Here is a 13090-nt window from a genome sequence, read left to right as displayed (position 1 = left end):
GTTGACAAGGACTCATCCAAGATAAAACTCAACTTATTGACTTGCATGGACTTATCTCATGTCCACCTTTCCCCAGTGTCGTAACAACATTGTGATAGGCCCCATTGCAAATATTGTGAGCCTGAACTTCTACTCTATTCTATTTGAGGCTTGAACAAACTTTTAAATGAGGCCTTGTAGATCTAATGCGAGTGAGGATTCAGCAACTGGATTGCTTATTTCTCGCCTACAATTTGTTCAGAAACAGATTTTGGTGGACTGATAAGGTGAAATCAGTGAAAGTTTACAGACTCAATACAACGGAACACGGAGTAAAGCTCAAACCCCCATTTAGCTCACTGAACTAGGGGCCTCAGGAGGGTGGCACCACCCCACAGTAACGGTTCCTGGAACAGCATGGTTAAGAGGCATGTTAGAATGAGTATAATGCATAATCGGAGTCTTTTTTTCAGCAAAAAACTTGTTTTGGGGCCCTAACAGACCTATATTGACTTATTGAAAAGGAGCATAATATGTCCCCTTTAAGAAGTAGCATCTAACCTGAAAATATTATGACCAATATAGGTATAACTCGGGACCCAAAGAAAGGTCCAAAGTAGGTAAGAATTTGTCCAGGCCAGGTTACAGTATATTGCCTTTAGTGGTTTAAAATTGTATTATTGCCCATGAAGCACGGTGGTTGATGACCTCTACTCCAGTTCTTGCTACAGCTATTAAATAAAAATATTATAAAATAACCACTCTGCTTCTTCTGCATCCATGCCCTCTAAATTATGTTAAACACCCCCAGTAACATTAGTCCTTCCTGCTCAGACAGGGGGATAAACCGCAGGGACTCTAAGCACCGGCAGATCATTTCACTGTTATGTAAGTGGTGAGTTTTGCTTTCTTTGTTACCTTCGTCGGCAAAGAACCCGTTCGTAAAGCAAGCCGTGAGAACTGACGCCCTGTTGCGCTTTGTTTACTCAGGTGAGACGGAGCCTTTCCCCCGACCGAATAAAAGCATGACGCATAACAATGTTGAGAATTGAATTATTATTTTAATGAAGGATCTGTGGACACAAGGGCTACTGTATAATACCTTGTAACTTTGTATCGCCCTGAAATGCTAATCCACAGTTGGGACGGACATTCTTCAGTGCAACGATTTAATCAAACAACCCAGTTAGCGAAGTGCTGTTTTCCTCGTATTTCGTATTTGTATTTTTTGTATTCATCACATCACCGTGACCAATAGAAGCGAAATGTGAGCAGATAATTCCATTAACTATATTATAGAAGACATACATATTTAAGCATATTCACATTGGCTGGTCAATTCCAAACAGTTGCTCTCATATCTCACTCGGGCTTTCTGGCTGAGATTGAGTAAAAAATAAAAAATAAAGACTATGAGTAACATAAAAGTGTTGAGAAGGTCACACTCTGTAGCCCAAACTGTAACGTCCAACTACCGGCTTCAAAATAAAAACATTTCTTATATTCAGTCCTACCGTTCATTCTTAAAGTGGGACGGAGTGTCATGTTGTGACACCAGGAAGTACAGTGAAAAAACAACAAATAAAAATAAAACAAAAATCCCTCAACGGCTATATCTTCAAAAATAAGTAATACTTCGGTACATCATCTATGATCTAGAATTCAGCGCGACTTCAGCAAGGCACTGGCTCTGCCCTAAAACAGTATTTTGCTGTATCCTTATAATTAAGAATGGTGCAGAGATATGTTGAAAGGCGAATCATCGAGAAGTGTTCACGTCGCAGAAATAGCTAGGCCGGATAGTTAAATAAGTGCGACGGAGAAATACCTCACTGTTACGACAGCACGTTGTAGCGACGCTAATCAGTAGCAACAGCCGATGGGATAATAGGTCACACAGTCACAGTCACAGTCCTCACACTGACTTCCTCCTTTTGCCGAACACGTTGTTGATGAGCTTGGCCATGGACTTGGAGCCGCTGGGGCGGCGGCGGCGCTCCTTGACCTTGCCGCCCAGGCCCACGTTCTGAGCCATCTTGGAGAACATGAGTGCCACCTCCTGGTAGTGCTCTGCGGCCGACAGCTCGAAGAACTGGCAGCGGAAGTCGGCGGCGAGGCGCTGGCCCTCCTCGCGGCGGACATCGCGCACATGGCACAGGTCCTGCTTGTTGCCCACCAGGAAGACCTGCATCTCCGCCTCCCTGCGGGTCACACGGCGGGAAAAGCAACACACAACAAATCAGTGGGGTTTCTTCAATTCATTATATACATTATATGTATATGTATATCACACATTGCGCCATTTAGCAGAAGCTCTTGTTTTATACCACTGTACTGCACTAGACCAGGGAATCCCTATTGTTTTTAAGCAAGCGATCGGATCACAAAGCACATCAAGGAAGCATTGGGTGCGTTTACACCTGGCATTACAGCTGTCCACTGGTGGTCATCAACAAAGACGCATGTTAATGTCAGGTGTAAACGGCGTCTAAATCCAAAGCTTTGCCCCTCATGTTTAACATAAAGTGGAATATGTTGCACATGTTGCCTGACGAAAAAATAAACAATTGTCAATTCCTGATACTTTCTCATCCCTTAATTGTAATAATTAATATACAGTGTTGTTCAGAATAGTTAAATAAGTAAACAATGCTACACGATCCTATCAGCCGATACTGCTTCCAGCGATCGGTGATCGGCCCCGAAAACCCTAATCGAAGCACCCTTATTTTTAAGGCTTTCCCACTCTCTCAAATACAAGTGTACACACTTTATATATATATATATATATAGATGCCATGCAAGCACACTGTACACTATACCTCTACAACTTCAAGTTTCTATGTTAGTTTATTAAGCCATGAGACTTAGTGCTTTTGCATTATATGTATTTTAAAACATATAGTATTAGTGTATAAAAAAGCATGTAACACAACATATTGTATATCTACGTGGTACTACATAAGCACATACGACACGTATAGTAAACACTGTTCTATGTTCACATATGAATCATATTATAAAAATACAACAAACTATATGATTCCTATAGATTGTTTTCATACTCCCTAACACAAACACCCTCACACAAAGGTAACTGGTATTCTGGTTTTCGCATTATTTTTCGTATGCAACAGTAACGCCATGCGTGTCTGTACCTTTTGCCCGCCCCCACGCGCGTCTCTCTCATCAAGTGCAGTATGGTTTGAGCGGCGAGGAAAGAGGAGCGGTCGCTGATGTCGTAAACCACGACGAAGCCGTCGCCCCAGTGGATCTGGTCACTCAGCGTGGACTTCCCCTCACAGAGCTGACACCCAGAGGGAGAGGGTGCCCATTTAACACAAGTGCAAAGACATAGAACACACCACATACCAACATATCCATAAGCATAACTCCAGTCGAAACGCGGAACACGGCCGGCGAATTTCTGCGATTCAATAATGCGGCGGTGACATAAAGCACGGAAGGGTTTCGATTTTTGGAGTTCTGTTTCGGACCCGTACTCCAGCTTGTGTTCAGGTTTCAACCTGGGTGGCTCTGTTAAGTTTCATTCCCAGAAACAGGGTTACTTAACTCTACAGTGACTCTGACTAGTGACGCAAGTTCGCAACAAACAGATCTTTTAAATGACTCAGGAGTCGGGAGTCCCTCCAGCAAAATAATTTTTAGCCAATTGTCATGAAAATTGAAATTGACAATTGGTTTGGCTGGTTCGTTGGTCTAACCTCGGTGGACCAACTGGATGAAACGAATGAAGAGTCGGACCAAGTCTTCAAAAAAGAGTCAAACCTTGGTCACACATGTACACTCAAAACTCAACTCCCGGTGAGTTCATTCTAAAGAGCGGCATCGGCTGGAGAAAAAAAAACAGACTATACCTGTACAAATCATGAGAGCTCAATACAGATTAATGCCAGGTAAATGTACGTTGTGCCATTATCAGAAAAAGTGAAGATGCATTTATCGAGAATTACTGCGATTCCCCCTGCCTCTCGGCGACATCAATGTCAGACAGTTGTGATTAATGTGGAACTTCCCAGAAGAAACGCATTACCGAGCCCGGGGTACAGTTTGGCAGCTTTTCAGGAAGAAGCCGCTGACCTTGCGGCGTAACTGATGCTCCACTAAGCCGCCGGCTCCCCATGAGGTGGGGCTTTGTGGCCTAATTCAGACAAATGAGAGCGCGCCGCCGTGATTTATTGGCTGATCCCCGTCTCGGGCTGTGTTCAGTGGTTTGCCAGCTGTAAGTGAGATGAATGTTTCCAAGTGACAGTAATCATTAACTGTTTTCAGATTTTTTTTTTCCCCAGCTGGTGAGGCGAGAGTCGGCTACGATTTGTTCGTAGCGAACAAATATTGAAAATGAATGATCAGGGGTTGGGAGTCACTCTAGTACAAGGCTCTTCCCATAATCTGTTAAGTTCGTAACTCAGTAACCGTAGCCAGACACACAGGCATTAAGTGAGTCTCGACTCTTGATTCACAAATGGACAAACAAGTTCCTTGAGTTTCCATGGTCTCAAGTTCCTGGAGAGCGGCGAACTGACAATTACAGGACTAAATAAATGTGGAATGAATGACATTTTGAAAGAACTACTGTTGCGGTTGATAGTTCGCATTTCTCTGCCAAAATATTGTTCATCGTTCACCGGAAGCCAACCCCCGTGCAGGAAACCAACCCAATCGAATGAGCGAAGAGTCTGTTTCTTGCTTTTTTCTACCTCCAGACTTACCTGGGAGCAAGGGTCATAGAGCTCGAGGTTTAGCTGCCTCCCGTCGACGGTCAGATGTTTCCTGTAGATACACTCTATGGGAAAAGAGGAGGAGGGGAAGGACACTCGTGAACATGTTTAGAGAAAATAAGAAAAAACGCTGTGGGGAAAAAATTCCTTTCTGTTGTTCTGTTTTTATGAGCAAAGAGATAAGAAATAATACCTTTCTACTATTTTTGAAACCCCGGCTCAAAACATATGTTTATCATTGTCCTTCTGTCTGTTTTTATACATTTTCCCCTATGTTTGGAGTAACGGTCCTACCGAGCTTCCAGTCGGGTTTGACAATATACCAGAGTGTAGGCCTGTTTTAAATCGGGATTTTATTTTTGTCTTATGTCTTATTTATGTCTTTTAATCAGTTTGAACTTTTGGTTTATATTTTGTATTCTTCTTTGCGTTGTTATAACATATTTCCCGCCTCATGTGAAGTATTTCAAATTGCACTTGTGTATGAAATGTGCTGTACAAACAAACTTGCATTGCCTAATAATAATAATAATAATAATAATAATAATAATAATAATTATTACAATCAAAATAAATCCACTAGAGGATCCACACATTTAAACTCAATTCTTTTTTTGTGATTGAACGACAACTACTGACTTAAAACGAACAAAGTAGAGGTGCATTTGCCATTATAGATCAGATATGACGTCACGCCCACCTGACGACGACGCGTACTCTCCGATGAAGCGCTTGGTGAGAAACCTGACGACGAGAGCTGTAAACACACCGGAACGCGGCGATTAGCGAAGCACAACCGTCGCAGTTCTGCAATTATCGGGAATTGTAGGGGAGCCTCCGTACCGGACTTCCCCACGCCTTCGCCTCCCAGGACCGCGAGCTTGACGTCGTTCATGTCGGCGGCGCAGAGCGAGTGCTTGCTCCCCGCCACCACCCTCCCGACTCCCCGGGGTGCCGGGGAGGAGCCGGGGAGGAGCCGGGGAGGAGCCGGGGAGGAGCCGGGGAGGAGCCGGGGAGGAGCCGGGGAGGAGCCGGGGAGGAGCCGGGGAGGAGCCGGGGAGGAGCCGGGGAGGAGCCGGGGAGGAGCCGGGGAGGAGCCGGGGAGGAGCCGGGGAGGAGCCGGGGAGGAGCCGGGGAGGAGCCGGGGAGGAGCCGTGGCGTCCGGCGACCAAGTTGCGCTGGCGCCGGCGCTTCCTCGGCGGCGGAGCTCCGGCCCGGTGCTGTGAGCGCGGGGGTCGTGTGCGACGGAGGTTATAGCGGCGTGGGGCGGGGGGGGGGGGGGGGAGTTAGGGGTGACGTCACGGTGACGGGGCCAAATAATACTTTATTTCAAGTATTTATAAAGTCTGCCTCTGGCATCCGAAAAAAAAAAAAAAGCCTCCGGGGGCGATGGGATGATAGGATATGTTTATGTCGATTTAATGTGAAAGGAATATTCTGATTGTAAACAGAACCTGCCTCAACCTACCTAAGTATTTCAAAGTGACAGTGGCGAATAATGCATCCGTGCCAAGTTATCACTTCAAATGGAAGGGGTTTATTATGTATTATTCCTACAAATGCGAAAGGTTGTGAGGAGTCATAGTTTATGCAGTATAGTACATTTAAAATCACATGATACCATAATATATATTTGATTCCTAGTACTGCACAGACATGTACCATAACAGAAGTGGGTGAAGTGTGGAATGCAAATAAAAAAACCCATGAATGAACAAAAGCGATGCCTTAATTCTGAAGCACCGAAAATACGTAGGAACGTGAAAAAGGCGCTGCCCAAATAATGCAATCGTGATAAAATCTCGATCGAACTTGAAGCTGCATCGTATCACTTGGCCTATTTCCAAGTTATTGTTGTGTTGTAGCTGAAGCAGCACGATTACCAACGTTTGTTACCGTGCAGTAGTAACTCACCTCCTGATATTAGTAATTAGTAATATCAGCTTTGTCCGATGTACTATCCAGTACTGTCAATCCACAGTGTCTGTCTGTGTGATGGATTCTATGGGGCTTGGTCCAACGAGACCAGTTCCATCACAAATAGCAAATGAAAATCAATATTTCGCCACAAAAGGGTTATCATTTCTAATCTCAGGGTGAATAAATGAACAGCAGCACCTCGCAAAAGGAACAGAAAAAACACAACATCCATTTGAATACGTTGAATAGACAAACACGATTTTCACACCCTGCCACACGAGTGTGGCAGAGTTGTGAAGCGGCCACTGCTGCCGGCATGGCCGCCCGCAGAACAGGGGCCTGCTTCAGAAGGTGTGTGTTCACCCAGATGAACCCATTCTGACGGTGTTGAACAATGATCTCCTTTCTTCTTCCTCATCCGGGGAAGACCGACCAGCCACACGTAGACGTAGGTAAAGCAGTCAACCGCCTCAGTCGTTCAGAGCTGAAATGATGTGAATATGAACGCGTCACGTGAGGTTCCCGTGAGGTCAGTCTGAACATCAGGGGTCTTCAACCTTTTTCAGCCCAAGGACCCCAGGGTGGATCGAGAAACAGCAGGGACCCCCTCCAAGATATATATATTTTTTTAAATACAATTTTATGTTGCATTTTAAGCCTGGCCTACAATAACATATTTGTTATTTTATTTATTAGATATATATTTAACATGACTCATTTATTTATTTATATACCCAGTTACGATGCTTAGGGTTCCTGTCTGTTTTTATTTCACATATAGATTTATTTCCATTACTTTAGCTCCAATAGAACAACAGCTGGAGTGTGACGGTTCAGGCTTTTTAATATAATCTAGTCCAGGTTTGACTTCTATATGTACAGTTGGTTTTTTGTTTTTAATCCAGACCCTGGTCTTACATGGCCCGTATGTAGCAAAAACAGGGATCCACCGCTCCTCTTTTTTCACGACTAGAAGAACGTTTTCACACAGGCCACAGTCGCAAATCTGAAAGAGGGTTTTTAAAGGCTGTTTAGTACGAGCAAAAGTAACACCAACCGAAAATCACGTGTTTTAATTGACGTTCAGCCACGCGCAAGTTGTGTCTGTGACGTGGAATCAAAAATGGTCTGGCTTTTTTAAAAATCTCTAAATTGTCTTTTTTTTTTTTTTGACATTAAAAAAAAAAAAAAAAAAATTGGCGGACCCCCTGCAGGTCCTCAGCGAACACACAGCGCTCCCCCAAGACCAACCAAAGATAACGCATCCGCAAGTCAAAAGGACAAAGATGATCAGCCTTGATTGACGGGGATGTTGGACTCAATTATTTCGTTTATCTCCTTTCAACACACATGCTCCACTCAGGGCAGTTTAGGGCGGTGCTTTGAAACCTCGTCTGATTTGATTCAAACACCACCCTTCTCACCTTTGACCTCACGCCCCCAGATCAAACGAGGCAGCGCGATGTTAATCCGAGAGGTTGATCAAGAAGATCACAAGACAAAGAGCCGAAAACCCCATCACTGCTCGTCACTATACTTATTTTACTGTACTTTACTTAAAGGGGCAGCAGACAACTTTTGCGCCGCTGCCGCAAAGACAACCGCATTTGGCTTTAGGTTTCCTCAGAGCGCTCCGCGTAAATGACCGCCCCCACTTTGGAAATCAGAGAGAAGAAAGAAGCGTGTTCACTGAAGAGGTCAACTGAAACTGTCACAGGTTTAGTTTAATTGTATTTATTTTGGTCGGGCCTGTCAACAAATACAAGTATACAAGGGTGTGTTATCGACGTGGGGTAGATCGCTCCACTGTCATTTCATTCGATGGTTGACACATTTTTAGTATTTATAGAGCTTATTGTGCGTAATCACCGGGATTCATGACATTTCACTGCGTATATGTACGACCATATGTATGTGTATGTGACAAATAAACCTCTTGACCTTGAACTTCCGTCAATCCATCATTTCCCCGGGAGATGCTGCCCGGTGGCTGTCCCAACGCATCATGATATGGAGGCTTAAAGGGAACCAATCTAAACACCGATGGCGCCATTATTCTATAACCGTGAAAGTTGCACTCAACGTGAACATCATGAGGATAAGTAAAAGCAAAAAAAGTGTCCATTGCTCCTTTAAAGGAGAACTCCGCCATTTCTGAACCTAAGTCTTGTTTTTAGATCACTGGGAGTCGTGGGCGTCGTAATCCTCTAAAGTCGACCCGGTTGGGGCAATCGGGCGAAGGCGGCCGCGGTGGCCACGTTGCGTTTACGTATCGCAGCTTCCCGATACCGACTAATGAACAAAACCCGATGCCAGTCTTTATTTCTCATTCTTTCTTTCTCGGTTATTTGCGTTTACAACACGGTGGTGCGTTTTGGGTGGTGGCAGTCACCAATATACGACACCAATATATAAAATCCAATAGGGATGATGTCATGGCTTTAGAAAAGCCACAAACGTAGCCGCTTCCTAATCTTAAAATTATATATATTTTTTATTACCGAAGAAAGAATCTACGAAGACTCTTCCCTTACTCAATGACTTCAACTCGATGCCATTTGGTGCAGCAAGAGGGATATAAAGGATTTACAATTTCTGACTCCTGTTGGGGCGACTGGTCCACTAAAAACGTTAATATTCATTTGAATCAGTTTTAAGTCCCTTGAATTCCCTCAAAGTTTTCTAATCGCAACGGGAAACTTGCCTGATTCCAGCTCTTTCTTTGTCGTCCAGTCCATTTTGCTTCTCTCCCCTAGAGACACAGCCTTCACTTTCTGGAAGATACTTTGCAACAGAGGCGCCTAAGGCCAAAAGGTGTGTACCGTATGACATTCAAACGTTGGAGACACATCGTGATGAATATTCTATTATTCAATTGTTCCATCTTGACGTGGGGAAAAGCCCTGCGCACCGAGGGAGGAGGTTGAACGTTTTTCTGCCTTTTGAAGATTTAACATTCAGGAGGGGCGTGGTTTTCGGGGCGAGGGCGAACAATGCGTCGGTGAGGAGAGCGGAGCACAAAGGAGGCCCAGTGCGTTTTCCACACCTTCTGGACGGACGGAGATTCACATGTCGGCGTGCTGGCGGCCGCGGGCCAAGCGGAGGGACAACCAGCCTCCCTTCAAATGACACCTCATCCGCTCTCGGCCACTCAACAAGTATCCTCTCTGTTCTGAATGCTTAACACCTTCAGGGCGTGAAAGTTACGCCGTCTTCTGTTTATTTGTATTTTTCCGCCAAGAGCACGGTTTGCAGGTTTGTACACGGGCCAACGTAGCTGGAGGATCCCACTCTTGAACCCAACTATTCAATTTGCGGCAGCGTTTTTTTCCAACCGCTACGCCGACTAGGGCGTCGCGAGAGCTCGAGAAAAGTCACACCCCGAAAAAATTCAATAATGACGATTAGCTCATGGGTTGCAAGATCAAAATTGCGAGGCTGTACTGATTCATCAGTTCCAGCCAAAATAGCAGCTCCGTGCTCATCGGAACAAGCTCAAGTTTCCCCACTGAAAGTGACAGCTATTCGTCGCGATGAAAGGTTCTGGCTCTTTTTTTTTGTTGAGATTGGGTTTTTCCTCCGATTTTCCAGCTCTTTTTTCTCACTCTGGCTCATCTGACTGAGTCGGTTTAAAACTCGGTGAGCGAGGGAGGACTGTGTGAATAAGAACAAGAGATTATTGCCCACTGTTTTGACGAGTCATTTAAAAGAGTTGCTCGCTAAGAACAAATCATTTGCGATCTCGGTCTTGCATCTCTACCAGCAGACCATAATGATAGAAACGGTTAGACATGTTTCCGGCCCTTTAAGTGGCCTAAAGGATACTGTAGTCGCGTGCCGTGGGATTATTTCATTGTAAAACAAAGTGTCAGGCAGAAAAAAGGAAACGCTGGCTTTTACCGTTCGCTAGTGTGGGAGTAAATCTAGGTCTCTAAAAACTCCTACTTATCCTTACAAAGTTTATAAGGAGACAAGCATTGGGCACCAAGACAAACTGTGTCCTTAAACGCGTGCTGATAAGGCGACACACTTACCGCTTTTGAACGGAACCCCCGATTGCAAAAACGCCCGTCGAAAACCCTGACGGCAATTCTTTGCACCATACATGGTAGCGCAGGGTCTCGGGGAGGGGAGAAGAAAGCACCTATCTCTCACATTATCCCGTTCACATTATACAGAGGAGCGGGATAAGCCCGCAGAGTGCCTGTCATATTTGCCTTGGCCCAGTTTGAAGCTGGGTGTATTTATGTCAGTCTGGCAGCACTGCTTACAATTTACATTCTCTGACAGAGCGGATCGTAAACAGCGTACGCCAGAGTGTCAATTTAATCTTGGGCCTCTTGAGTCGACCACTCGTGGACCGAGCGGGGGGATTAATTTCAGAAGCAGAATTTCAATGTGGGACGAACGGTTGCAACCAGGAATACGACGTGAGCCTGCATGTTGAGTTGAGGGAGGACAGTTACATAACGCTACCGAGGTGCAGGGCACAACGGAGCTGCATCAAGTACCCCCTCACCAACTCACCCAGACATGACCAGGATGATGTTTGTTTTTTTTGGACAAATAAAGTAATTATGAATGGAAGCCTCATGACAATCGAACTGTCTTGACGTAAAATGTTAATCTTTCATTGAGTTCAGTAGTGTATATTTTTTATATCTCTTTCTTGACTGTGTTATCTTATTTCTCTTATCTCTCTAAAATAAAAATAAAAAAACGTCTGAGGACCTGAAAAGCATCCAATCTGATGGCAAAAACTTGAAAGATGCCTCCCAAGATCTGTTACTTCCACTGCTACGATAAAAAAAAAAAAATAATAATAATAATAAAAATTAAAAAAAAAGGTGCTGAAAGCCTAGAAGTCAAGTTAAAGTATTTGACAATTGCGCTGCGTTCAATACGCGGTATTTGACAGACTCAGAAGTCAGAGTCAATAGATTAGACTCAGATGAAGGTATAAACATCTTTAAGGCCGCCTGCATGCGGGAGAAGCTCAACTCCTGCTGGGTGGGTAAAATCAGTTCAATGTCCGGTCCAACTGATTCAGACATTTGCGTTCACACATACAGGTCCTCAGGGTAATGTCTGGATAATTTCAGGGTTGCAGTGCATGTGTGAAAGCGCCTTCACTTTACTTTCATCACCGATGCCATCACTCACTCTCTTACTCTCTTCTACCTCCCTCCCCGGCACACAGCAGCGCTCACTACACTATCTTCTTACTGGACGAACGGGGATGAAATTGGTACCGTCCTTCCCGTCTGAACCTGGGTAAGACAAACTCAAATTCCCAGAAAACTGGAGTAGGTATCCCTTTTATGGTTTGACTCGTGCCTCAACAACAGACTAATAAATGATAATTCGAAGTTTTCGTTTTGCAGAGACTCGACCATGCGTCGTATGCCTACTGTACAAGTCTTGGATGAGACATTCTTCAGAAAATCCAACTATGTATCTGGTCGTTGCATGGAGATTCCCACAGTTAAGCTGTGCGTGCGGGTTCAACCGGAGCCCTTAAGATCACTTTCAACTGGTCCAAAGAGGTCCCGTCTGACTGGACTGGAGACATGTCACAGAGTCCTTGGGTTAAGACGGCAACGAGGCACAGCGGATTGTTTTGTACTGGATCAGACGCGTCCCCATCCTGTCTGCGCAGTCAAGAGAAGGGAAAATGTGCCGCGCCGTTGGAAGCCGAATCAACCGGGATTTTTGAAGCGGCGTCACACTCAGGCCGGACACGGGTCTGATGAACTACAACAGCTGGCACAGATCCAACATTTCTTTTTGATCTGGCCCTGGCTTCCGGTCACGCTTGGCCCCACTCTAGTAATGCTACTTATTCATAGAGAAGGTTAAGCTGTGTCTGTTATACAGTTGGTTTGACTCCTACTGACAAATTAACTTATTGTAAGCTGCTTTTGGCAAAAGCGCGTGTGTGTAAATGTTTAATGCTTGATTGGACATGACTTTTGGGCATGCTCATAATCTGTACCGAACCTGATGAGGGTGAGGTACCACCGCGTTTGGTTGTATCCAAACATAAATCACACTTTGTAACGCTTCCTCACCTCACCATAAGTTGGCAGAGACGCGGTTTCACCCAGTGTAATTAGAGAAGGAGAAAGTTGCCGCTGCCGACCGCCTTTCTCGGACGGATGGACTAGTCATCGTCTTGGTTTAACTCCAGTCCCCCTGGAGGAACGATCGCTAGAGATGCTGCCGTGGATTTACAGTCGGGCTGTCCTGTACGACGTTTCCGTCGTTTGGAAAGACAGTTCAATCCCATCGCCCCCATTGCACAGCCACTGGAGGGGAGTGGCAAGTGCATAATGTACCCTGTAAGGGCGTGCAGGGCCGGTTTGTCGGGCGCAGCTCATTGTCGCCGTGCAAGTATTATTGCCTGTTGAAAGTGGAGTGCGGGCTCGCGGACACCCCCTACCTTGCTC

The 13090-nt window shown here is 45.1% G+C and overlaps 1 protein-coding gene across 1 annotated transcript; it reads right to left on the bottom strand.

Annotated features, from left to right (window-relative positions):
• Nucleotides 1–1150: 1150 nt before the first annotated feature.
• Nucleotides 1151–5642, bottom strand: rergla (RERG/RAS-like a). Its single transcript, XM_080022521.1, has 5 exons — nt 5565–5642; nt 5422–5478; nt 4713–4786; nt 3138–3286; nt 1151–2180 (listed from the first exon to the last, which is right to left on the bottom strand). The coding sequence occupies exons 1-5, from the start codon at nt 5614–5616 to the stop codon at nt 1895–1897; spliced, it is 618 nt and encodes a 205-aa protein (XP_079878647.1). The 5' UTR covers nt 5617–5642; the 3' UTR covers nt 1151–1894.
• Nucleotides 5643–13090: the final 7448 nt, after the last annotated feature.

The sequence above is a fragment of the Zeus faber genome (assembly GCF_960531495.2).
Source record: "Zeus faber genome assembly, chromosome: 21".
NCBI lineage: Eukaryota > Metazoa > Chordata > Actinopteri > Zeiformes > Zeidae > Zeus > Zeus faber.
Note: the sequence above shows the minus strand (reverse complement) of the source record. Positions and strands in the feature narration are given on the sequence as shown.

Coding starts and splice junctions, on each gene's coding strand:
- rergla (XM_080022521.1), bottom strand. CDS start 5,616: ATGAACGACGTCAAGCTCGCGGTCCTGGGAGGCGAAGGCGTGGGGAAG. Junction 5,479..5,564: donor CGAAGGCGTGGGGAAGTCCG/GTACGGAGGCTC, acceptor GTGTGTTTACAG/CTCTCGTCGTCAGGTTTCTC. Junction 4,787..5,421: donor AGAGTACGCGTCGTCGTCAG/GTGGGCGTGACG, acceptor CTTTTCCCATAG/AGTGTATCTACAGGAAACAT.